We start from the raw sequence: 26,260 nt of genomic DNA on the forward strand, positions 1-26,260 counted from the left end.
CTCTGGTTTCCTTAGCGAGTCCCACTTCTTGCCCCTGCAGCAGCGTCACAGGCGCAGCCTCCCCCTTCTCCCTGCTCCCTGCAGGACACTTCAGCTCTTTAAGCTGTTCTCTGGGTTCCTGGGTTTAAAAGAGAGAGAGGGGAGGGAGGAGGAGAAGGGCTGTGTCTGGAAAGCTCTTATTTGTATTGATAATAAGCCGTCTCCAAAGCGTGCCTGCAAAACACTCCCACTGCCTTGTAAGATGCATTAAGGAAAGTTGCCCTTATCTCAGTGTGGGAAATGGACTTGGGGAAGGAGGCACAGTGCCTGCCAGAGTTTAATCTCACTTAGACACACAAATTTGCATGATAGAAAATGGTGGAATTTTAGTGCTTAGAAAGAAAGAAAGAAGAGGAGGAAAAAAAAAAAAAAACCCACAGAAAAAAAAAGCAGGCAACTGGGGGATATTAGCGCTTTCCCGCTTCTTTATCAGTTTCCTTGGCCCTATCTGGCTCTTTCTGTTGCCACTGGAGCAACTAATCACCCCTCCCCTTTTGTTTGGTGTAAATGAGTTCTCCCACTCTTTTCCGGGCCCGGGTTAATCTGCAAATCCCTGCCTTTGTTTGGGAGTTAATTACCTGCTTGCAGGAGTTGGGGGGCTGGGGGCGCAGGGCTGCCCTGGTAGCGGAGGGCAGACGTGGCACCTCGCCCCGTGCCGGGGCCACCCTGGGAGCATCACTGCCAAGGTGTGTGCCGGCGAGATAAAGCTGCCGGCGGGGCTGTGGTGCCTGAGCCGGCTTTGTTTCAAGCACCGAACTCCGCCCAATTAATTTTCCTTTGATGCCATAAGCCCCTTTCGCTCGTGGGAGAATAAGGATAACTTTTTTGCAGCCGCTTTTCTGCCTTGCGGCCCGCGGGGTGCGTGGGAAGCGCCTGCCCTACCAGTTGAAGGGGCAGTGGTTCGCGTGGTGGCTGGGAGGAAGGATCAGTCCCTGCAGTCGTCATCACTCTTGTCCAAAGGCCTCAAGGTGGCTTGCAGGGAAAACAGAGTGGATGGGGATGCACTGCCCGTGACTCTTGAGTTTTTCGCCAGAGATGCTCAGAGCCGTCCTGAACGCTCTGCCCAGGAGCTTTGGCACCACTGCCAGAGCCACGGGGTCCAGCTGGGCACCCGTGGGGCTGAGCCTGTCCCCTGTGCTGCCAAAGCCACCCGTGCTGGCAGTGAGGATGGGCAGAGGGCTTTGCCCAAAACTGTTGGGTGTAACTCAGTGGCACTGAGGATGGATAGACGTTGACTACGTATGAAGCCATGGGCTGGAGTTTCATGCTGGGCGGGATGCTTCCCAGAAGAAACAACGGGAGCTGCTTCTGACATGGCTTTTCTGGTGTGTCCACTCCTTTTCTCCTGTGAGAGCAGCTGTCCTTTCTAGAAGGAAAAGCAGGTCTAGATAATACCTGCTAAAAGGCATGCGGAGAGCTAGGAGAGCCTCCCCAGACCGGTGGAGGGGACGGAACCAGCGGCACAAAATCGAAATCCTCCTTCGCTTCGCCTGCTCCCTCGGCAACTTTGACTGATGCCTTCTTTCCCCATCTCTCTTTTGTTGCTAATCACCATCCGTCCATCAAAGCTTCTTTTCCTTTTGCAGCAGGGCTGTTGTTGAGGACTGAAGGTCTCCCATGTGCTCTCGTGCACTGTCCTAGTTGTTGGCTTTGTAGCCTCATTTTGCTCTGCCCCCAGGGAGCATCTGTGCAGGTCCCACATCCGCTGCTGCCCTCCGATCTCTCCATCTCCCTCCCAAGGTTACCAGCTTCTCTGCCAGGGCTCATCAGCCCAGCGAGCGGGTTTAACCCACTGGTGGGCTGGTCCCTGCTCCCTCGTGGAGTGGCCGCGTATCCAGCACGCGGCTGGGCAGGCTCCCTCCGGCCTCCCCCAAGTCACTTGACCTCTTTGCAAATCAATTTAACATCTGTGAGGCAGAGATAATAATTGTCACCTACTTCACAGGGGGGTTGATGAGGATTAATTCATTAATGTCGACAGAGGTCTTTGAAGATGGAACGCACTATCTGAGAGCTAAACGTTATTATTAATTAGCAATTATATTGTGGGGCGGGAGGGGGAAAAGCAGAGGCTCCAGAGCCTGTACTGGAAGCACTTGCTCCAGGCTCACCCGCCTGCCCTCGCTGCAGCTTCAGGCTGCCCCAGTTACATGCCTGCTGTGCTGCTGGGGGGAGCCAGGCGTGCTGCATCCCACCAGGGACATGTCCCACTCGTGCTGCAGCACATCCTCCTTCCCGGAGCATGTGGGTGAGCCCCGCTGGTGCGGGGGGAGTAAAGAGTGGGAGGGATGGGGAGGTGAACAGTGCCGAGCGTGTTAACTGCTGTCCTCGTTAGAAAGAGAACAAGTCGGTAGGGGAGTAGTGGTGAAGGGAAGGCGTCCTCCGTGTTTGCCTGGCACCCTGGTGATGCTAGTGGGCCAGGAACTGCCCGAGCCATGGCAGGACGTATCCTGTTCCCAAGGAGAAATAATTGGCAGGAGAATGGGGTGAGGGGAAGGAAGAACCAGTGATTCATAAGACACACAGACCGTTTTCATTTCCTTCCTGTTTTTCTTCTTCATGTACACCAAGGCTGTGGCTAATTTCTCTGTTTTTCTCCCCCTGTGAACTGCTAATGCTGTGATCTGGTGTGTCGTGGGGTTCCCCTAAGCAGCACCGAGACAAACCCTTTGTGGTCCCCGCTGGGTGCCCTGGTGCTGGGACAGCACAGCGATGCCTGCTGGGGCCATCTCCACCTTTGACACCCCCGTGGCTCTGCTATTTCCACCCATCCCAGCCGCAGCTGCATGTGCTTTTGTGGCTGAGAGGCGAGCTCACAGTAACTCCCTTTGCTACTCCCTCAGAGATGCACAGAGCCGCCGAGGTTGCCCTCTGATCACTTCTCTTCTAGAAAACAAGAGCCTACTCCTCTTTGAGCCTTTCTGAGTGCGTGAGCTCCCGGCAGCCCCGTTCACCCATCCTCTCCAAAGGCTTTCAGAGAGAGGTCGCCCACCTCACCCAGCACCATTCAACAGCGACTCCACTAATCCCTTCTGCAGAGCGGGTGAAACTGGGAGGCCAGCGGCACGCTGCGCCAACAACTCTCTGAGCAGGGCTGGAGAAGGACTCGAGTTGTTTGCAGGTCTTGTGCTCACTCCCTGCGCAGCGGGTCCCCCTCCTTCCCCAGGGATCTTGCTGGCTGAAGGGGTGGCATGGCAGCACCCACGCCTCCGGGGTGAATGTTGAGCATCTTCTCGCCACGGCGTAGGGTTTCCAGAGTACCGTTGTTTGGTGTGATAAAGCCGGTGGGGGTTTAATGAGGTCACTGCAGCTTAATGTTACTGCAGTAATCTCTTTTGTTTTACTACATTAAAATATTTGTGGTGGAATGGTTGGACCACTGTAATGCGATATTGCTACCTTAATGTTATTGTTACCATGGTAACGCTAATGGCGGCTCAATAACATTATTGCAATTTAATCTTACGACAATAAAATTAAGGGTAGAACAGTGAGACCTCAGCAATATGATGTTACTACAGTAACAGCATTGTTATCGTAATCACGGGAGCAGAGTCAACTGGTTGTAGGATAATATTGGTACCAGCACTTTATTGTTACTACAGTAACACGGAGCATCTGCCGAAAGTCGCAGCAGGGGATGAATGGGAGGAGACGTCACTGGTGCGCCAGTACTTACAGCTACCCAAGGCTGTCAGCACAGGAAGGTTACACTGGTAGCAAGTCACCTTATTTGCCTAATTTCCGCAATTTTGGCGTTTTCAACAGGGCTTTTCTTCTTTGCCCCCCATTGCTGGAGCTCTTCGGAGTGGGTCTGTTGTTTTAGCAGCAGTAAGTCTGCAGGGAAGGCTTTAAAGCACTGCCTCCATCTACTTCCAGATCCTTCTGCCCAGCGTTTTATAGCATGTGGCTGTTATGGAGCGATAACGTTTTATATTTATATGTCATCTTTCATCATGAAGGATCCCAGCACAAGCTACAAATTATTGCTGTGCTGCAGGGCCAGGCAGGCAACCTGGCGCACGCTGCGTGCGAGAGGAGGGGGTTTCATCCAAGGGCACCAGCGCTCGCTTTGCTGCCCTGGAGAGAGCTGAGCACCGATACCTGTGCAAGTGAGAGTCTCCTTTCTTCAGAGGAATTATCCAGAGGCCTCAAACTTTGTGTGATGGAGCGGGGATCTTCATGCATCCCATGCTGCTGCACCCCACACAGCACCCGCCATTGCCTGGGTGGGCACGGGGAACACTCCCCCCTTCCCAGCTGGCAGCGCAGCTTGGATCGGGGCTGGAAGGGTTTGGTGCAGGCGGTGGGGTAGGCAGACAGTGAAGATGGCTGTTGCAAAAGGCTTTTATTATTGCGGCGCCGGTCGCTGCAGGGGACACTCTGCAGCCTAGCATCAGTTGTGAGTGCTTCACGCAGCCGCAGGTGTGGGAGTGGGTGAGGTTGGATATGGCTCAGGCAAGCGGTGTCCTGGCTGGGGCTGCGGGGTTGAACGTCTCGCTACATCTGTTCCTTGGGCTCGTTCGTTCAGCCTGGTTTCCTGGAGCTTACCCTAAATCTGACAAACGCTGCGAGGCAGCTCATGCGCGGCGCTTAGAGCGTAGCTGTTGATGTGCACAAGGCGCAGGTGACACTCTGTGCCATGCACGGGCTCGCTGCAGTTTTTTCCAGCCTCCAGGGGAGGGAGTCAGAGCTGCCGATCTGTCCCCAGCATCGCAACCGCATCCCTTGTCGCAGGGATGCGCGCTTGCAGTGCCACCGCACCTGCCAGCCGGGTTTGATCCCCCGCTTGGTCACTCGCACCCTTAAAGCACCTACATCACCTCCTCTCCTGCTTAGCACGTAGGGATTAATCCTCTGCTTTGAGCCCCTGGGCTCCCTCCCAGCTTCTCCGGGAGTTCTCCATCCCTTGACAGCTTTTTTTGGGTGCATTTAGAACTTGAATTCGGGTGCGCTGCTGCCCGCCCGCCCGTGTTTTGCAAGCCCAGCCTCCAGCCCTAGCACAAATCTGGGCTTGTTCAGCGAGGCAGCTGCTCAGCTCCCCTTGTGCATCAGCATTTGATCTCTCTCCATGGGTATTTGGACTCTGACCACTGCAGTAATTCCTTGTTTGTCCTTTAATAAAAGACCCGTGAGCCCCCTTGACACCAGAGCTGGAACCGGTGGGACCTGGGGCATCCTGCGTGCCAGCTCTTCATGGCAATCTGGTACTGCATCCATCCTGCCAAACCAGCTCCTCTGGGAGATACATGTTTGAAAACACAAGCAGCGGCTCATCTCCCATTCAGTGTTTTTCTCCATCATTTGCTTTATTAAATATTGATTTTCTGTTGCATTATTAAACCTTAAGTCCTGAGCATAAATTCAGAGTTGATACTTTAATCTGGCTCTTCTTTTTGGCCTTTAGAGCTGATTTTTCCGGCCAGTCCTCCCAGAGGTGAGTCCAGAAGTAAAAGCCTGTGGCAGAGGCTGAGGGAGTTGGAGAGTAAGAGCAGAGGGCTCTTCCCAAGGGAGTTTGGTCTGTTTGGTGCAGCCTTTGCCATCAGAGGTGGCATCCACGAGGATTCTGGCTTGCAATCCTGCACAGACCATGGGTGAAAGGAGGCTGGGGAGGCGTCAGCCAAGCTTTTCAGGGACGTTTGTGTGTACTGGCTGAGGGAAGGATATATAGCCCTCTCTTTTTTTTTTTGATAGCGTGAAGAGATTGCAGTCTAAAAGGGGAATTTAGTCTGGAGCCACACGTGCGCAGAGCGGTGGTGAAGCGTCCTTCCACGTGCCCCGCTCTGTTTGCTTCCTAGGGTTTTTGCTGCCTTGCTTTGCCAAACTTGCCATGCTCAGGAGCGGTGCTTTCTGCCGGGGAAGGAAGCCGCAGATGGTGGTGTCTTGCCCTAAATGCATCTCTTACAATGCAGCTCCCGGGCGATGCTGTACAAAGCTGTGCTTTTCTAACCGCACACATTCCCAGCAAAACCAGAAGCTGGCCCTGGCCAAAACTCCAGGCAAAGCCAGAGGGATGCGGGTGCTGGGGTTGCCATCAGCGCCGGGCTCGAGAAAGCCACCAGCCAGGCAGGAGCGGTGCAGGCAGCCACTGGCACGTCCCGGCTTGCCAAGGTGGGTCACGCTGACCCACACCGGCTGGGCTCGCTTGCCTCCCCTTCCCTATCGAAGAGCTGCATGCGGCCGGCCGCTGCCAAAGCCCCACGCTGCCAGCAACCAGGTGTCTGAACATGTTTCCAGAGCCAAGATAACTCTGCAGCCAAAAGGGAGGAGGGGAAAAGCAGTGTGGCAGCGCTGGCAGGTTCAGGAGGATAAAAAAAAAATAATAAGGAAAAAAAAAAAAAAAAGCAGAGGGAGGCTTGCAAATGGCTTTTGGATCCCCATCCAAACAGGGCATGCTGGGCGGCATGAAACCCGCGCCTGGCAGCCGGTGTGCTGAGCAGTGATTTAAAACCAGGCTCCCAGCGGCAGGGAAAGAGGCAGAGGGGGAAGCAGATGTGAACACAATGCTGGAGATAAAGGAGAGGCCAAGGGAACAGCTGCTGAAGAGCCAGCCCGGCCCTGCCGCCTCCTGCAGTGGGCACCGAGTGATAGAAAACCTCTAGTAAATCTCCACAAGCTTAAGGATGGGTTGGAGGGAGTTGCTGAGCCTGTGGGAGAACACAGCGGGGAACCGGGGGGGGAAACACAGTCTTGTCCACACTGATCTTGCTTGGGTTTGGAAGGAGAGGTGGAAGCTTGGAAAAAGGGAATTGCATTGAAACATCGGGAGAGTTGTGATCTCGTTTTCCTTTCTGTTCTGGTGCTGCAATGGAGAAGAAAGAGATTTAGGAAAGGTGAGAGGAGAGGAGAAGTGGGAAGCAGAGAACAAAAAGGCAAGGACCTTCAGAAAAGACATGGAAATTTGGTCCTTCAGTCAAGACATGGAAATGTGATCTTGAAATATTTTTGGTTTGGGTTTTGCAGGTCTGGCTGAGAAGCTAGCTGGTGGTGTGAGGCAGCAGCAAGTCCCCTCTGCCCCATCCCTCAGAAATGAGGTGGCTTTGTTCCTTAATCCACGGCTGGATCCCTGGAGGAGCTTTACAGCATGGCCCCACCGGGTGCAAGCCAGAGAATGAGATTTCCTTGCTCTAGGTGGACCCATGCACTCATTTTTCACGTCTGGGTTGCCGGTCCCATCCCACCAGCAGTAGAGAGATGCCCAGAAGATTTCAGCTCTCCTTTCGCTTGGTAGCACCTAGTGTATGGCTGGGATGCGTGGTGGAGGTTGCAGACTCTGCTGGTTTGCTGTCCTATGTGAGATGAGATGAAGAGGTCTCAGTCCACCACCCCGCCCTGCGCGGCCAAAGCCTCCCCATCACTGAGCCCTCGCAGCAAACGGGCTCCCCGATTTGTACCCAGGACTGTCCTTGCCTGGACCAGTCTTGAGATGAGGGGTCAACAGAGATGTCTTCTCCGTGGTTTGCCCTCCTTGTAATCCCTCCTCCTCACAGCCAGCCCGAGAGCTTCAGCCTTTGATCCTCCTCCTCTTTCGCAAACACTTTGCTCGTGGAATTTAATCTCTCTCGTGGTGTTTTCCTTCCCTATCTTTTCTTTTTGGCCAAGTCTGTTTGAAATATTCTTTTTTTTTTCTTGCTCCCTTCAGCAGCAGGGCTATATAATTGATGGCCTCACGAGCTTGCCGAGTTGAACATTAAACCCTTCCTGCCTTGGCTCCGACCAGAGTTCATTACTTTCTGAAAAGCTTCGTTGTCTGTTTGTGCTCAGATGATTGTTGTTGTGGAGGGGAGGATATTGTCAGCAGAGAGAGAGGAGGAGGGGCTGGATTTGGCCAGGACTGCTTTGTAATCAAATCCTACTCTGTTTAGCAAATTTTCGGGTGGAAAAGGACTCTTTTAGCAAAATGGAAATACCAGCACCCTCCCAAAGGCAGCAGCACACAACTCAGGCACCTAATTAACATGCAGCGAAAGGTGGCCTCGCTCTTGGGGATGATAGGAGAACGCTGCTTTGCAGATCGCCTGCCAGAGCGATGCTCAGCCCCAGGCAGCAGGAGCAGGGGGGTGCTCCCATCGCCACAGGCTCAATACCTGGGGTAGGCACGTGTTGCCACGCCGCCTTTCTCGGTGAACCTGTCGTGGTCATCTCTCCAAAGCTGTCACATCCCGGGAGCTGCCCGGGGAAGGGAAGAGTGAGCCCCATGTAGCACTGACAGGGTCCCTCCGGCACCCTAATTTCCATGTTGTGGTGCTGGGGGTCACTGCGTGGGTGTGTTTTTGCATGGTGCGAGTTGCTTTCTGCATCTTTCGGTCTTTTCTGGCAAAGATGAAGCAGAAGCGCTTTCTCTGGTTTGCCCTATGCCGATGCTTCTTCTGGCTCTCTGTCTACCTCCGCGGTTTTTCAGCACTTAAAACACAGCAAGGCTGAGGTGATTACAAGGATTGGAGATGTGGTGACACTTCCCTGCCAACAAGTAATTGATTTATTAAAGACATTACAATACATTCATGGTTGAGCGTAAGAGTTTCCTTTGAACTCGCTCAAAAATCCAAAGGGATTGTGCTTGTTTGCAAGTACCGCAGGCAGAATAAATCGGCGCTCCCCCATCGCCTCCCCCCCGCACCGCCACAATTTCATTTCCCTTTGACTGGTGCGAGTAAAAATCACAGCTCGACAACTCCAGTCCAGTGACCGGTGTGATCCAATTTAATAGCATTTAAAAATTCAAAGTGATTGTTAGCCAAATGGAAATGTAAGATTTCATACCCAGCCTGCCTTGGGGAGGAAAGGAAGAATGAGGGAGGGTGCGGGGGATGTAGACAAATGGACTAGATAAAAAATAATGGAAAGTAACTTAATTAAGAGGCTCGAGCCAAGTTAAAAACAGTAATGATTTTGAATCGGAGAAGCACAGGTTTTAAAAATGAAAGAGAAGGAGGGAAGAAAGGAAAGGAAACTGTGGATAAAGAAAAAAATCATTAAATAGGATGAGAAGGAGGCATAGGAAGGAAGGGGTAAACCCAGTCCCTCTGTGAAACGCAGGGACACGTGGGGAATAGATGGTGCTGTTGGTGGGGCTGGGCATTAGGAAGACAAATAGGGAAATTAAAGGATGCTCTGGGGGGATGTAACTCCCGGTGGTTTTTCTGCCTTTCTCGGAGGCACGAGGGTGGCCAAGAAGAAGGCTCAAGGGCTTCGTTTAGGAGAAATGGGAAATGAAGGCACATTCCTAATGGAAAAGGAGAACAGCCCCCTCGTGCTCCAGGCGTGCTGGTATCCCTGCCTTGCGGTACCATCGCTCCCTCCTTTTCCTTTGCTTTTAACTTTATCAAACATTGCCTATTTGGGTTGAAATTTGGTAATGAAATTTTAATTGCCCCTCTGTGCACACGGATATCCTGCTGCGCGCTCTGCAGCCTGATGACTAATTTTTAACCGCAGCACTCTCATCTCTTGAGGCCCATTGGAAATACCTGTCCTGGCAGCCATCCTCACTCTCCCGATGCTTTTTCCGTGGCTTCCCAAGCACCACAGAGCGTGAAAACCAGGTGCTATGGAGCATTGATCCGAACAGGCACTTTTGGGCCATTTGCTCTTCGGGCCTCATTTCTCCATCTGTAAAGTGGGGATAATAACGCTTCCTTATCTCACCAGGTTGTTTTGATGGTAGGGTTATTAATGCTCGTGTCGGTGGCAGACCCCGAGAAAGCAGAGGCAGTGATGTGCACAGGTACCAGGAAAAGCTGGGAACCTGTGGGAAAGGGTTGTCCTTGGCGTGTGTGAGCCTGGGAGATGAATTAAGGTGGCAGAGACCAACCTTACCTCTACCCTTGCTGCTGTTTCTGAAACCTAAACCTTGCAGTGCTAAACCCACTCTTTTAAGGAAATTTTAAAGTGTGGGAAGGATGGTGCGCATCATCACATGGACCCTGGGTCATTGGTATTTGCTCTCCTGCTTGTTTCTGGCAGCTTTGGCCAAGCTTTGGGTGGGTGCCCTGGGTTTGGGACAGCTGGTGTGTTGGGTCAGGGTGGGTGCTGACGGGGTGCCTTTGGTAGGGTGTAGGACCAGAAGTGCTCCATGGGAGGGGTGAGGAAGGCTGGGAGGCCTCTTGGGGAGTGCGAGGAGAGCCTGCAAGAGCAAGGCTGTGTGAAGAAATGACTAAGGGGAGGAAGGAGTGGACTGGGACATCTTTGGGAAGGTAGACCTGCCTCTGCCAGAGCGATGGATGGGTTCACAAGTCTTGTGTGAAGAGGTGTGTTCCCACGGGGGCAGGAGGAATGGCAGCATCTGGGGGCATAAATCACCTCGCCTGTGGTTCATTTTGAGCTGCTGGATCTTGCCACAGACAAACAAAGGGTCTGGTCATAAGTAGCAGCCTAAAGACCAGCTAATCAGAGAATAATAGGGCTGTGCTCCCTGTCTGACCCATTAATTTTTCCCCAGAGTCAAAGGCTAACATGGGAAGAAGCCCAAGCAGAAGAAGAGGCGCTAGCTGGAGCATCAGGAGGCACCTGCAAGGGCTGGAGCTCCATGTGCAGAGGGCTCGGGAGGAATGGGAGGAAAGGGGCTGTTTGGGAACAAGCAGCGATGGCAACAGCACCTGTGCGTTAGCGACTGCATCCCACCCTGCTCCCTGCACCAACAGGGGCAACTCTACACATCCACCTCTTGCTCCCCAGCGGGTCTCTCCTCTAAGCTTTATACCAGCGCAGCAACTAAGGGTAGTTTGCAAGCGGTGATGTCCAGGAGGGCTGAGGATGCAGCCCACGTTCGTGTGTGGTCTCCTTTTTCGCATTTGAGAGCCTCATGGGGCAAAGGCTGTATTTTTGTCTCCTGTTGGTACAGCACCTAGTGCAGTGGGGTCTGAGGGTGTTAAAGATGTCATAGGGGAGCTCGGGAGGTGGGGAGGGGTGTAGATAGATAAAGAGGGTTGAAAAGGACAGAGGTAGACCCAGAAGGTAGAAATAGACTTCACTTGCAATGTAATCAAAACTTGGAGCTTTCACTCAGTTCCACATTAACACGATGAATCTCGATGGTTTTTCAAGTAAAACCATCAGGCACCCGGTGTTGGTCGGAGCGTTTCGGGAAGCGCCGCTCATCCTCCTGCAGGGCTGGGCGAGCTGCCGCGCCTTCCCTGGGCACAGCCGGCACGGCTCCTCGAATTAGATTAGTGTCAGTGTGGAAAGTGTAATCATAAACACTTACTTTGTGCTCGAGTCGGGGGAGAGGGAGCACGAGTGCGAGAGCGCAGAGATAAGAACAAATATGCAAGAGCATAGTGTGTTTTTAATGGAAGGGAGATTTATTTCTCTTTGTGTCTTTTTAAGCCTCTAGATAGATCATAAAAAACCCAACCCAACCCACACACAACCTGTCTGCCTGAAATAGCCAAAATGTAATTTAAAGAGCATCATTTTAACTAATACTTCACTTCAGAGACACCTGCCCTATATTCATTGGAGATGCGGGCTGCATTAGAGCATCTGATTTATCTTTGCAAGCGATGTTTGAGCTCCTTTGTTCCCACTGGGTCCCTTTCCATGAGCAAAGTGGCGCAGGGCTGGTTCAGCACGCTCAGCCCTCCGTGCCGTGCCTGCTCCTCGTGCATGGAGAGCTGGGGGGGGGGGGGGGGGGGGTGACATGGGGAGACCCCCTCACACTCTCCGGGAGCAGAGTGGAGAGAAAGACCTGCATCGTCAGAGCGGGGCATGGCTGTTTGCCCACTGGTGGGGCTGGGGGAGAGGAGCTGAGGTTTCGTGCAGACTTTAGCAGGGCAGCGTGGTGTGTGCTGATGGAGCGGGTGAGCAGCATCATGTAAACTTGCTGCTCAGTGGTATGGGAGACTCCAGGTTAACTGGGAGGTGCCGTTTGCTGGCATAGCCACTTGAAATGCATGCCCTGAATAGATCCGTGCATCTCTGCTTGCATGAGCCCTACCTACATGTAGGCCATGGCCATGGCTAGTAGGACTGTCCCCATGCAGAAATGTCCTCACCTGCAGTTCCTATGATCATAGGCTCTAGGCATCTTATCGTCTTATATCTTGTCTTTTTAATAAGCCTGCAAGGAAGACAAATACTTGTCATTGTGTTGATAGAGAGATAAGACCCAAAGAGACTGTTTTGCCCCTGGCAGGGCAGGGAGAGGTGCAGGCATCAAGCCGTCCTCTGCAGCTCCTTGACCCGCAGCAAGGAGGCTTTTCTGACGTGAAAAAAAAATGGAAATTCCACAAATCATGATTTTCTCCCAGGCCATGACCTGGTGGAGGAAAGGACCCAATGTTGTCCTGCGTCCCTCAGGGAATGGCAGGGCCAGACAGCCCCAAGATCCCGGGCAGCTTGCTTCTACTGGAGGACAACTGTCGAGGATGGGGGAGTGCAGGGATGAGCAGGAGGAAAGATGGGGAGAGGAGAGCTGTTGTCAAATCCCTAGCTCACCCTTTCTGATCTGAAGTTCACTTGTAATATTTTTCTCGACTCGGGTTGCTAATGCATTTTGTTCTCCAGAGTGTGCGTGGCCCGACTTCCCGCGCAGCCTTTAATTAGTTTCTGGATGATGACATCTCCGCTGAGGATCATCTTGTCGTGTCCCTCCGATCTCGGGGGGAGATAGAGGAATCTAATAAAGACATTCAGCATTTCTAGGTGATAGGTTTGACAAGCTTTCTATTAGCCAGAAGCTGCGTTCAAACTTTCTCGGGTGGCCTCGTCACGCTGTGGCTCATCCCCACACGAGGACTTTTCCTGGGGGGTCTGACGGAACCTCCACTGGTGTCAAGTGGGACGAGAGGGACAGAACGAGGGACCCTGGGTCCCCGAGCAGGGTGAGACTGAGTCGCTGTCAGTTTGATGGTCACCGGTGGAGGCAGCTGTGAGAAAGGCTGTCACGCCTTGAGGAGAGGTGTCAATAATGCTGGAAAAAGGATGCAGGTGTCTTAAATTTTTGAGTTTCTTCCATTTTCTGCCTTTCATGAGGCATTGTTTGACTTGCAGGGGGAATCCCAGGTGGCTTGGGGTGCAAAAACTGGAAACTAGATCCTTGCTCCGTACAGCATGTGTGGAGCTGAAAATGAGATCTGTCTAGACGGGGAGCTGAACTGCGAACAGTCCCTGTTTGGCTGCATTTCTTCATGGGTAACAATGCAAAAACTTTACTTCTACGTCTTCTGTTTTTTTCTTTTCATTCATCATCATTAGACTCATTTTAGAGAAGGCAACGAAGTCCAGAGCCGTGCCACGATTTCCTTTGGGCATCGTAACGTGAAAGCAGAACTCATTTCTCCCAAACCTGAGCGAGGGATTCTGCCTGCTCTGTAAAGCTGCTTATTAATAGTCATGCTAAGCAAACTCTTCTTTGATTCCCCAAAGGTGTGGGGCTTGGTGTCAGGAGTTTCTTCCTTGTTGTGGTAGGAAAAAGGGTCTGAATCCCTTCAGAGCCTTGAAAGCAGGGGACCACATCTAGCCAGGCAGCACCCTGGCTCCTCAGGGTAGCGGCACTCTGGATCCAGGCTGGTGACCTGGACCCCTCCAAAATTCAGGAGAACGTCCTTGTACCGGAGACCTGACTCTCCTTTTGTGCCATGTTTATTCTGGCATATCCCTTGTTGACTGCGGTAGGATTATTGCTGATTTATGCTATCGTAAGTGGAATCAGATTGGGCTCCCTTTTGGCACTTAGCTATAAAGTTTGTCTGCAGAAACCCTGCTGCTTATGCAGTGAATTATACCCACATTCACAAATACTTTACTAATGAATGATTGGAAACGTCTTGTTTCCCCCCTCCTCCTCTGAATTATTATGATGCCGTGCCGTATAACCTGCTGCAGAGACAGGCGTAAAAAATTTTGTGTCCTCCAAGCTCGGGAGAGCTTTGCTGCAACAGGAGCCGTTACCTACTTGGGAAATCATTTAGACACATCTTGGTGCTGTATGACACATCTCATTATGCCTTGCTTTAAAACGAGCAATTGCCATTAGTTATTTATTAATTGCTTATTAAGGTCGTTACGTATGTCCTCTTTATTTCCAGGCTTGTTTCTTCATGTCTTTGGCTGCTACAAGGTTTGTGCAGAGGGGCTCGGTCCCTCGGCAAAGCTGAGCAGAACCCAGCACGCCAATGGGGAGGGGGCTGATGGTGCAAACCCTGGGCAGAGGCAGCCCCGGGGGGCAGGATAGGGACCTATAGGGGTAAGGGGGTTGTATACAAGTGGTGTAGCTGGAAGCAGGCTCTAAGGCTGTGTTTGTCCTTCCTCGCACCCGGTGGGCTTCAATACGGGCTCCTGAGCTGTGTTGATATGATGGAAGGATAAAGCCCTCTCTGCTTTCCTCTTAATTATGGTTGTGTTGGAACAGCACAGACTGATTTAAAAGCCCATTATAATACACCTATAATTGAAGGAGCAGGTCTCTCAATTTGCGCTCTGCCCTCCTTAAAAAGGCAGAAAGGTTTTGAACGCAGAAGGGGGGAGAAGGCACAATGGAGGTGCCTGGCACTGCAGCAGCCGGAGCCCTGTACCATCTCCCATCCCGATGGCAAACTGCTCTGGTTGCAGCCTGGAGGATTTGGATGAGGAGCTCGATGTCGGGGTCCCTGCCTTGTGCCGGGTCCCAGCAGGATTTGGCAGACCCCTCTGTTGCTGGCCTGGGAGCGTGGGCTCAGTCTGACTCATAGCATCGCTGTGAGCAGGGCTGGGGCACCCGGGGCTCCTCCTTGCCGAGTCCCAGAGGCAGGACCCATGGTAGCAGCACTCTGCAAAACACGGGGAAGTCTGTGGGTGACAGCGGTAAGAGGCTGTTATTAAAAGCAGGAGCAGCGGCAGCCTGATGTTCAGGAAGCTGCCAGTGCACATCACAGATCGCCTGCAGAACGCAAGTCTGAATCTCCCTTTTTCTCTTTCTTCAAGACACTTTTATAGTTGTTCTTTGTTGTTTCCTTTGATCTGGAGCAGATGTTGCTTGTGCTGGAAGATGGAGGTTTGCATGTTTTATGAGGGGGAAGCAAGCTAAGCTTACCGGGAGAGCCCGCTGGCTCGCAGGCTGCTGCTGGGGTCTGCCCTGAGCACCCCAGGGCGCTTTGCCAGGGTGGGCACCCGCTCTGCCCAGCTCCCACACGAGAAGGGGTTTGCAGTTCTGGAAAGGTCCCAAGTGTGTTTCTGCGCTACATTCTTGGCTCCCAAAACTGGGCAGAAAGGAGGTGGTTAAAGGCAAAAAAAAATGCGGTTACTCCTTGAAGGCACCCAATGTGGTGAGGGTCATTTAAGGTCTCCTTCCCCATCTCTGGCAGAGAGGTTGTTCCAGATCCACGCTCCCCTAAGACTCAGGGCCTTCCTTGCCTCTTGCCTGATGTGTGGCTGAAATTTGGGGTGCCTGGGGAGCCCAGCTGTGCCGAGGGGTGCGTCAGGAGGCAGCAGCGGGGACACGGTGTCAGGGAGAGTAAAGCACAGGCAAGCAGCATGGTCGTCGGGGAAGATGGATGGGGAAGTAATGATGATAGGAGATGGCAGGGCCTGAGCGAGGACGCAGAGCTGGGGATGTTTATGCATATCGGGACAAGCTATAAAAAGCAGCTGGAGGAGTAATCAGGGAAGGCATCGGTCCCACAGTGGGGGCCATGGGAGAAGCAGCGGAGGAGGTGGTGTAGATGCAGGAGGCAGTCCCGCTGCATCCCCCGGATGTGAAGATCTGTGCGCAGCGCTGCATTCAGCTGCTGTCGGGTACGTGCATGGGATGCATGAGCTTTTGCACCTGTGCTGGCTCTGGGACGGGTGTTTGGAGGTGAAAGCGTAGCGAGGATGTAGCCTGTGCCAGTGGCAGGAGGGCGTCTGTGCGCCAGGGAATATATCTGTGTAGGCAAGCACATATGCTTGGATCCGTAAAGACATATATCACCTGACTGAACACCCTCAAACGTGTAACGCGCCATATGGTTTGGTTAAATATTTAAGCAAGCTGCTTTCTGTCCCAGGGACTCCGCGTGTGTGAGCGGGCGCCAAGTCCAGGCAAACTGGGGGGATGCCCTGGGCACCTGCGGAGGGCTGCAGCGGCTGAGAGCAGCCCTGAGACCTTTCCCATCATCATGGCAAGGATAGGGAAAAAAAGAAGTCGTCAGATCGATAAAACACCAGCCCGCCTCTGGGGAAATCTGCGCTGTGTCACTGGAGCAGCTTGGCCAACACTGCCATGTTTAATCACTTCTGAGCAAGAGAGATGCTGAACACAAAAGGACTGCCCGCAAGGAGAGGGTTCCCGCCTGGGAAGCCTGCATTTATTTAGCTTTATTTATTTATTCATTCCCACAGGGGCACAGTTCCATCTGCATCCCGCATTCTGCACGAGAAATTTCTCCTCTGCCCCACTGCTGCAGAAATGCCAGCTGACGGCGAAAGCCTTTTAATGCAAAGGGAACGCAAGCACCGATGACCATTAAATAATATTAAATACATACTTCCTATCACTTATTTTATTAAAGTTTCTCTCCCTAGTGTGGTAAAAGCCTTACAACATACCTGTTCTGTCTCCAGAAAGGCATTTTAAATAATTCGTGTGGTTAATTATTCAAACGTTTAATTAGCATACAATAACTGTCGTGTTAAATCCTACCAATGCACATTTAATTTAAGGGTTAGCTAACGACTTTGCTGACGTTGTCGCTCTGGTTTTGTTCCCAGCCATTCCTGCCTCATGTTGTCCCAGGTGGGCTGCAGTAAATTGCTTCTCCCCGAGCGTGTCCCAGGCTCACTGGGGCACGGTGGGTTTTTCTCCCCAGCGCTCGAGCTGCTTTTACACTTGTCAGAGCCAGTTGCAAAGTCTCCCATTGCCCAGCCAAGCAGCAACGCAATCATCTCTCCTCCTCTGCCTGGTCTGAGCAAAATTTAAATCTCCTGCTGTATTGCTGAGGAGGAGGATGTAACGCTCATGTTTCAGGAAATCCAAATTTAATTTGTTTTGAATCTGGTCACTTGATTTCATTACAGAATTTTGACTCCCGCCTGGGTGGGTGCAAATCTGCCTGCGCAGTACCAGTGTCGTGGTGCAGTCTGACTTGATATTTTATTTTTTTATTATTTTTTTTTTAAGTCTTGGTGAGCTCTGCAAAACAAGCTGAATTGGGTTGATGTGGATTCAGTCATTAAAAACATCAGAAAGGTTCCTCTGTGAGTTAGCGAGCAGCGCGTTGAAGATGATAGATATTGCTCTAGTTCTGTCGGGACTTAGAGCTGGAAGCTATTGCTGCTTCCCAGGCGATGGTGGGCAATTCACGGGGCCTCCGCTTGTCTCTTTCCACCTCTGAAATGGCAACAGTAATACCTCCTTGGCCTATTTTTGTCATCCAGACCATAAGCCTGGTCTTTTTTAAAGTGCGCGTGGGTCTCCCGGCTAGCGGTCCCAGCCTCGCCAGGAACACGGTGGGGCAATCACAGCACCGTTGTAATTAATTGCCTCTCCTCAATGGTTTACCTGGCTGTTGGCAGAGCATCTTCCAGCTCCGTGTGGGCAGGTAGTCTCAGGAGGCATGTGCTATCCCCTTGTGCTGGGCTTAATGACACTGATGCATATTAATATTTCTTTTGGTGTCATCTTCATGCCCTCCACTGTCCTGCCCCAGAGCCCCCACTGTTCTGGGAGTGTCTGATCTGTAGTTGTCCTCCGGTGCATGATTAGCAGATTAGCCGTCGTGCCCAGAGCAGCAAAAAAATGAACTCCCAGAAGCCCTTCAAAACAGAGAATAATTCATTACCCACCTTGATTTCCACTTAAAATGTACTTTAACTACACTTCCAACTACAAACCCTAAATCACCCTCATGTTCACAAAAAATCCATCATTTTTTATTTTATTGCACGGCACTGGCATGACATAATCCCTTCCAGAGCGTCTTGGAGTGCTTTACGGATCAATAAATTACTTACCTGCACAGCAGAGGCAATGTGTGCAAGGCCATTGCAGTCATTCCGCCTCGGTGCAGCCCTGGGAAGGTGTGGGAGGTGGGGAGAGGCGGGGAAGGGTGCTCAGGAGTGGGGTCCAAGTCAGGAAAAGGGGTGTTTGCAATGGTCTGGGCTACAGTTTCAAGTGGGTCGATGCATGGGGCTTGCCCAGGGCGGGTGGAAGGAGCAGGATGCTTTACAAGTGATTTGTGACTCTCCTGCAAAGCGCCGCAGTGGGGTGCCAATCCACTGCTAGGCTCGGGCGAATGGCCTGAAAAAAAATAAACCAAGGAAGGTGATGGTCTTTATTATGTTCTGCAGGTGCAGGCTGATAACAGCAGCCGATCGTTTTTCTCGTACAGCCCTGCCGTAGAGCTTGTAGAAACCCCAGCCCCCCCTGGCAGCCGCATCGTGTCCTCCGCTCACGCAGCAGCGGTGGCCGAGTGCTCCCCGCTGGCTTCTCATCTGTTCCCCTTCTCAGCCCCCCTTCTCGTCCCACCCTGTCCTGCACGTCCATCCTCTCTTTGGGTCTGGGCCCCTTGTATCCGACCTGCTCCTGAGTTGTCACGATGGCAGTGCCAATACAGAGATGGCTTTCATCTCCATCGCATTTCCCTTCCTTTGTGTCATGGGAGACCTTGGAGGGTCCGTGGTAGATGTTGTTCTTCATGCCCAGCTCCTCTGGGTGCTTTTCTGGTTGCAAGGGCGTGACAGAGAGCCTGCAGGGCTGCAGAAAGAGCTGCAAACTGTGTGCATGCTTTGGGTGCTCCTGTGCCAGGAGCGGCTGCTGCCTTTGGGGGAGTTTGATGGGGGTGGATGGTGTTTTCTGGCTAGGATGTAGCTGTGCTAGAAATGGTTCATCGTGGCTGGGAGGACAGGATGAGTGCTGGAAGTGGGATGGGGAAGAAGTAGTCTTGCACGCCATGGAGGTGCCAAGGAGGAGCTGTCTTGAGCCTCCCTAAAATGACTGAATCCCCTCTGGCTGCAATTTCTTCCCACTTCAACCCTGTCTTGTCTGCTCCCCCCCCCCACACACACACTCCATTCCCCTGCCTGTTCCTGTCAATTCTGATGAGACTGACAGGCTATTGCATAGCTTGTCGAGATGAAGGGAGGAGGGAAATTGGGTCTCCTTCACCCATATTTTGAGCTTTGAGTTGGAGCAGAACCGGTTGCATTTTCATTTGCCTTTTTGTGTCATTGCAGTGTCTCCGAAAATCACTGAGATCTCTTCCGACATCTCCATCAACGAGGGTGGCAACGTCAGCCTCACCTGCATAGCCACGGGCAGGCCAGACCCAACAATCACCTGGAGACACATCTCGCCCAAAGGTAAGAGATGAGCGTTACCAGAAATATTCTGGGATGGGCACACCACCATCCGCGAGCGGCTGGGGAGGTGCTGTTGGCTGGTTCACGTAGCACTTCGGTCACAAAGAGAAGGTGATGCGCACCGAAAAGACGTGGCTGAACGGAGGAGTTGATGACTCTGGTGGAGAAATATCCATCTTGACGGTCAGGGAGAGGAGCTGGTGGTTTTGCTCATGTGGAGGATTGGCCATAGGTACCAGGTTGGGGGTGTTGTGCTTCAGGATCGAATGGGCTTGTCCAGCCCTATTTTGAAAAGTTTTGGGGGAGTTCTGGTACATTGCTTCAAAGGAGGGCTGTAACTAGTGCAAATGAGCAGGAAAACACATGAAGCATTAATTGGTGGCCTTGTTAATTGGTAAGCAAAACCTAAGCAGAACTGTGTGGGTGTGACTGCTGGGAAGCAAATTCCTGTACGTGCCCATTTGGGAGCGTATTCTTTCAAAACCTTTTCCCAGCTGCTTTTTTTACATTTGCTTTGCGTTTTGCTGCCCTGTTAGTACCAGGTGGCTGCAAGGTTCTCACCGGTGGGCTGGGGGTGAGCTCTGGGGGCTTTGGGTGGGATGAGCTATCTGGCCAAGGGCCAGTGCCTGGCTCTGATGCTCTGACCCTACCTAAGCCCTTCAGTTCAACCTCAGTCATTTTTCCTCTGAGGTTTTACCAACGTGGGCTGTTGTCCCAGACAGCTGCCTCGAGTTCTCCTCGGGGATGCCCCGGCCAGGCTGTCCGGCAGCTGAAGGAGACGATGCAGCGGCAGCAGTGATGGATGGCGCCATGTCTGCTCTCTCTGTTCAGCTGCCTGACGATGACTGCGCTGTCTCAGTGCAGCTCCATTGATTTTTTTGCTATTTGTCTGCGCTGTAGCAAACTGCTAGACCAGATCCATCACTCTCCATAGCCCAGGCAGGCTGCGAGCTGAGTCGGCGACATCTCAGCCCCTTTCCTTGACAGGAGCCCCTGTAAAAACCATTGTCCCCCTGGTGCACGCGTTGACTTATCCGCCTTAGGTGGTCGTGCTTCTGAGAGAGTGGCCTTTGCTGGGGGTCTGTGCTTGGATGAGTGATGAAATGCAGGGCTCGGATCCGTGTGCTCCTCTCCAGCCCCAAGCGTCTATCCATGGCATCGAAGTTACTGTCACTGTATCTGTCACCATCAGGCGGCGTTCATGGTTGAGGCAGTGCATGTGCTCCTACCTTGAAGCCTTTTCTTCCTCCTCTTCCCCTTGCCTACCCTGACAATGTGGTTTTGTCTTGCTTAACCTCCTCGCCGCCTGTTTTTCACATGCATCTTGTTTTCCCCGCAGCCCCACTCTCCCTCTCATTTCCCCTCCTGCTCCCCCAGTGCGCTCCGCTCCCACTCCCGTGCCCCTCGCTGCCTCCTCTCGCACGCCATCCATCCTCTCCTACGCCATCCATCCTCTCCTAACCAGGCTCCCAGCTTACGATGCCTACGTCTTTTGTGAGGGCTATTTTCTGTGTTTGCTGCCATCCAGCAGGTTTCTTTCCCCAGGGAATCTTTACCTGCGCTTGAACCAGATGTTTCCATTTTACTTAGGACTTAGCTGCTATGGAAACTGAGGATGCTCCAGGAGAGGAAGAGTGAGCTAATCAGAAATTACCTGTGGCGCTGTGTAATTTGCAGCAGCAGCTCTTACCTGATTTTGGCCATGATTAGGCATTCTGCTTTCAAAACTCAAAGGGAACAAATGATCAGAGATTTACCTGAGTCTGACCTCCTGCTGATGGAGGGTGCTGAGCCCAGAGGTGGCCCGAGACAACTTTGGTGGCTGTCCATCTCGGTAGGCAGCTGCTGTTTCTCGCTCTGGGTCTGCCAAGCCACCAAAGGGGACCTCTGCTTCTCCGTTCTGCCTTCGGCACACGCAGGAGGGACGAGGCTTGGAAGCGTGGGGACTGAAAGAAGAGCCAGGATGGGTGCACAGAGGTGCTACAGCAGATGCCGAGATGGTAACCCTTACCCTAGTAGGATGGACTCTTAATTTGGAGAGCCAGGAGCAAGCGGGGACCCAAAGCGAGCTGCTGGCCCCTCTCTTGGCTGTAGGTCTTCCTCGCCTGCTCATCCCCAGGGACGTCTCGAGCGAGCTGCCTCCTGTTCCCTCTCGCTGTCTTTCTCCGTCTTGCTTGGAGTGGTGGAGAAAGGGGACAAGGGAGAGTTGGTTAAGGGGAAGCTGGTGCATAATTTAAGGGTTTACATAGCGGATGGGTAAGCGGCTCTCACTGATGTCGCTGGGGAGAGGCTTTGATAGCGCTGTCTGTGCCAGGCACGGACAGACCGGGAGCTGAAGGAGCCGGTCCCTACGCTTACACTGGCGAGTGCTCCTCTGTGCACAGGCACTTCACAGGCTTTATTATTTTCTTGGCAGCTGTAAGCTACTGTGCGGCTCTTGGTGGGAAATGGAGCAAATAAGAGTGTTTGCTCACCAGGGGAGCATGCGGTTGGGTCCTGCAGCAGATTTACACCAAGAGCAGCCCAGCTCCCCAGTGACTGATCTCACTCGAGACCCTTTCCCAGGCACTCCCGTCGCCCTCGACCGCTCGGCTGTCTTCTCTCCTGTGCATTGCCTTGGCCTGGTGCAGTATGTCTATAGCAGCTTGGTCTGGTGAGCTCTGCTGAACGTTTGCATCTGCAGTTGTTGCCACATCACCGGAGCCATTAAGCCTGGGTTTGAGGGGCTGTTTGGTTTGGGGGCTGGAAGAGTTCCCCACAGCCGGGAGGAGGAAAGTGTTTTCACTGTATAACTCAAGAACTGAGTGAACCTGAGACACTGTTTTCTGCTAGTGAATCGCATGAGTGCTGGCCCTGTCAGTGCCTCCATCACCGCTCAGAGCCTTGCGCGGTGGCTGGTCCTACGTGTACCCATCCTCATCCTCCCGCCTTCAGCAAAAGGAGGATGCTGGCTCTGGAGAAGGGTTTTGTGAACCTGTGGCCAATTCCAGCTAAGATACGTTACAGCCTATCTCTGCCCCTCTACCTCACCCCTCTCTGTCCTTTTTATTTCTTCTCCCAGTAACGCTGTGCTAACCCACGGCAATTCCTGTTAACGCATCTGAACAGGTTCGGGCGGAGAAAGAAGGGGAGCTGGTGTAGTCACAGCTTCTTCTGCCTCGGCAGAGGAGGCTTTAACTGCTTTGGGGCTCTGCCCTGGGCTCAGATGCTCCAGCTGGCAGCACGACTGCCACCGGCGCTGCCAGGTACCGGCACTTCAAAACACAGCTCACCAAAACCATACCGGGAAGCCAAGCTCTAGCGTGTGGTGGGGCAGCTCCATCCTCCCTTGACAGCCCTGTGGTACCAAGACCATTAGGACAGGAATCAATAGAGGCACCCTGAGCAGGGTAAAGGGAGGGAGGAAGGCAAAGAGGGAGATAAGGATGTAGATAACCATGGTCCAGATATAACATCCAGCATGAAAGCAGCAGCATCTTTCTAGAGGAGGCATAGACTGTGCAGAGGACTTGGACACTGGTGTGTGAAAGGCAATGTTGCGTGTGCCCATACACATTCATGTTTGCACCCATAGGTGCTGAGCACCAATTTGTATCCAAGGCTTTGGATGTATTGTGGTCCCCAGCTTTGTGGTGCTGATGCCGTCTCTAAACTGCAAAGAGGTCTTCTAGTTAATAGTCTGGTTTTGGTCACTCAGGTGTTTCCATAGTTACGGGACTTTTTATTTATTTTTTGGGGGTAACTGATGTTGTCATGGCAATTGCCATGTTGTCAGGCTGGTTTTAATCTCTCAGCAGATGAAGGCTGGGATTTCTTGCCCAGGAAAAAGCGTGGCATCCCGAGCTGCTGGGCACAGAGTGTCACAAAAGCCCCATGTTGAGCTGCCCAGGGGATATTTAGCCGTGCTGCAGGCACAAGGCTCGTCATGCCTCCCATGAAGCTCGGGAAGGTGCTGAGGGATTGAAGTGAGGGCTCTCCCAGGAGGGATGAGGGCTCGGCAGCAGCTGTCCCAGGAGGAGCAGGCACAGTTTAGCAGCAATGATAATAAGGGCTCTGTGGTCAGATGGCAAGTGTGGTTATCCTGCCGTGACACGGCCAGGGGCGCAAGGCAAGGGTGTAAAAACCAGGTGTGCGCATGCGGATGCCTCCCCTGGCTCATCTGCCTGGGCAGCGCTGCTCTGCCACGCACAGCCGTCCTGAGCCAGAGGCTGCATCCAAGTCGTCATCCTTAACGACCCTTGATGGACTTTTCTGCCGTGGTTTTGTCTAATTGCTTTTTGATTATTGCTGTAGTATGATGGATTCCGGTGTAAGGCTTAAGACAGCGGCTGCCAGGGTAGAAAAACATTACGGTTTGGCCTGCTGGTGTATTTACTCATGAGAGGTCTGATCGAGAGGTCTTTATAGCAGGAATCCCTCGTTAATCTCAGGATTAGGCTGGGTGCTGAAAGCTAGATCCCGTGCGGAGCTGGAGTCCTGAGCTGAGTGAGCTGTGATTTGTGGGGTAGGTGCCACTTTGGTGCTTCACAAGGCAAAGGCACGAGACGGGGGAGATGCTGGGAGGATCCTGACATTGCCACGTTCCGGATATCCTCTGTGATCACTCCATTTAACCTCCACGTTCCTTCGTGTCCCCTCTGGAAGAGGTACAATAGCAGTCCCTTGTCTCGCAGGACCGATGAGGGGATAAATACATTCAAGACATGAGGCACTGAGACGCAGCAGTAATCACAGCTCATATATGCACTTAAGATAGATGAGACACGGTGGCCTAACGTGGCAGAGGTCTCATGAGATCATCTGTCTATACATCAGCAGCAAACCAGTGAAGGGACTCTGGGAGAAGTCTGGTATATTTGGGTATATTGATTCTCTCTGGCTCTTGGTGAGGTTTAAAACAGGAGGACAAGCAACCGCAAAAAAAGTCTAGCTTGAAGAGTTGCTTGTCCCTAGGAAGGGGACACGTACCCCCTTCTCAGAGGTTTGTCCATTGAGCACATTGAGTGTTGTCTTCATCTTTCCAGGATCCTCCCTGGACAGGAGGCAGGGGATATTTGTAGGCTGGACATATCTGGAGCCCAGGTGGGAAGGACAGAGAGAAGGGGGATCCACTTGGGTGGGAAAGTCTCCTCCTGCTTCTGTGCCGCCTTGTCCCTCGCAGCGATCCGCTCAGCATCCTGCAGGATCGCTCCATTTAACCCTGCCTCAAGTCACCTAATGAACTTAAGACGAGAGTGCTGTGCTCTCTGCTGATCCTTGTAACAGGGAAACAGCTCAGAGATGGTTTGTGTAAAGCTGCTTCCATGTTCATCCTGGGTCTTGTGCTTCTGCACTGTCCTTTTGAGATGGTGTGAGCCAACGCACGAGGTGTCTCGGGGAAGGGAGCTGAGTCTTCCCACTGTGGCTGCGCGATGGAGCACCTGAGCTGCGGCGTTGGGTTGGGTTGACCATCATGTCCCACCTCACCTTGTTGCATGCATTCCCCGAGTCTCGTGGTGGCTGGGCGTCTCATGGGGGCTCAGCTGACTCATTCGGTAGCCGAGCACCTTGTCCTCCTTCCAAGAGGCAGTTGCAGGCCTGGGCTCCAGCTGAATTAACTGAAGCATTTCAACCGGCTCCAATCCTGTCGGCAGCTCAACCGTCCCCTTGTTTACTGTTGAAATAATTACTGCTTTGCCATAATATTAGCTCTGAGCCGTGACTCCATTACCATTATCGCCGGAATATTACCCATTTATTATCTCCCAGCAACCCTGGAAGATGAACACTAGGCTTCAGAGACCAATTGTTTTACAACAGACAGGATCTTGGTGTGCATTGTTTAATGAGGTAAACTACATTATAGCCGGCATTAATTTGGCTGCAGTGCACTCTACTAAATCATTGTTAACCTGTAAATCTGCCACCGGTTTTGATGCGCACTTAATCCGCGCATGCTGGACACATCGGCCAGGAAAAGGGTCACCGGTGGTTTGGCTCCTTTTGCGCTGTGTGGGGTGCAAAGAAATAGGTTGCAGCACTCTTGGACTTGGAGATGGGCTTGCTTTGTTCATGTGCGTCGTGGTGGTGAAGGAGTTTTAGTTTTGTGCATGGTGGTGGTGAAGGAGAAGCTGGCAGCTGGCATTGCCAGGGGTTGCTTGCAAAGCATGTGGACACGTGCCACGACCAGCAGCAGGATCCTGCCAGGAGCAGGGTGAATATTTAGCTCCCTGAGGGCCAGCAGCTTCTCCATCAGAGAAGCTCCTTCTCATCTCCATCCCGTGGGAGCAGGATCTGGCCCAGCAGGAGCCAGGGTCCAGTGGAATTGCGTCATGGGCTCCAGCTTTTGCTTTCTTCAAGGAGTGACTTAAACACAGCGTGCCACATGCTAAGTGCTTGGCTGTGGGTAGCTCTTTTTAGCATTTCCCTTCCACCGATGCACCCTGGTTCCTCCAGCTTTTCTGAAGCAATGGGAGTTTATGTACTTGTATGCATGTGTATATATATATAAAAGTAATATTTTTGATTCCCCGCATGGTGGAAATGAACTCTGTGAGCTGATTTCTTTGCATATTTGGCATAGCTGCCTTTAAAATATGCATCTCAGTACAAAAATAACAAGACCCCTACCAGCTACAAATGAGGCGATGCCTTTCCCTTAAGGCGGAAGAAAAAAACCCTCTTGGTTTCAGCGTATTCCCTAAACATAGCTTTGCAATGTCACGCTTTCCCTCCTTGCCGGAGGCAGAGCGTGCTCAGCTCCTTACAGCAACCTGGGGAAGCGGGTGGGCCAGTCGCTGTCGTGGGCAGTGGTGCTGCCCTGCTGGGGGGCAAAAGCGGGCGGCTCTGCCCGCACCCCCACGTTTTATTCTTTGGCTGATCCCGTCAGTCGCTGGCTACCTTTCCTGCAAAGGCGAGACCCGCTGTGGTGTTGCAAATGGACCCGATCTGGGCTGCCATGGTGCCCAGCAGGAGGGAGCTGGCA

The 26,260-nt window shown here is 52.5% G+C and overlaps 1 protein-coding gene across 7 annotated transcripts in view; it reads left to right on the top strand.

The window, feature by feature from the left end:
* Positions 1-26,260, top strand: part of LOC130141715 (protein CEPU-1) — a 361,301-nt gene that overhangs the window by 312,076 nt on the left and 22,965 nt on the right. For all 7 annotated transcript variants that reach the window (XM_056322849.1, XM_056322843.1, XM_056322847.1 and 4 more), the window contains one exon: positions 19,171-19,296. In XM_056322849.1, the coding sequence (XP_056178824.1) occupies positions 19,171-19,296 (126 nt within the window). The remainder of the gene's footprint in view (positions 1-19,170; positions 19,297-26,260) is intronic.

Source organism: Falco biarmicus, chromosome 20, assembly GCF_023638135.1.
Source record: "Falco biarmicus isolate bFalBia1 chromosome 20, bFalBia1.pri, whole genome shotgun sequence".
In the NCBI taxonomy this organism is placed as follows: domain Eukaryota; kingdom Metazoa; phylum Chordata; class Aves; order Falconiformes; family Falconidae; genus Falco; species Falco biarmicus.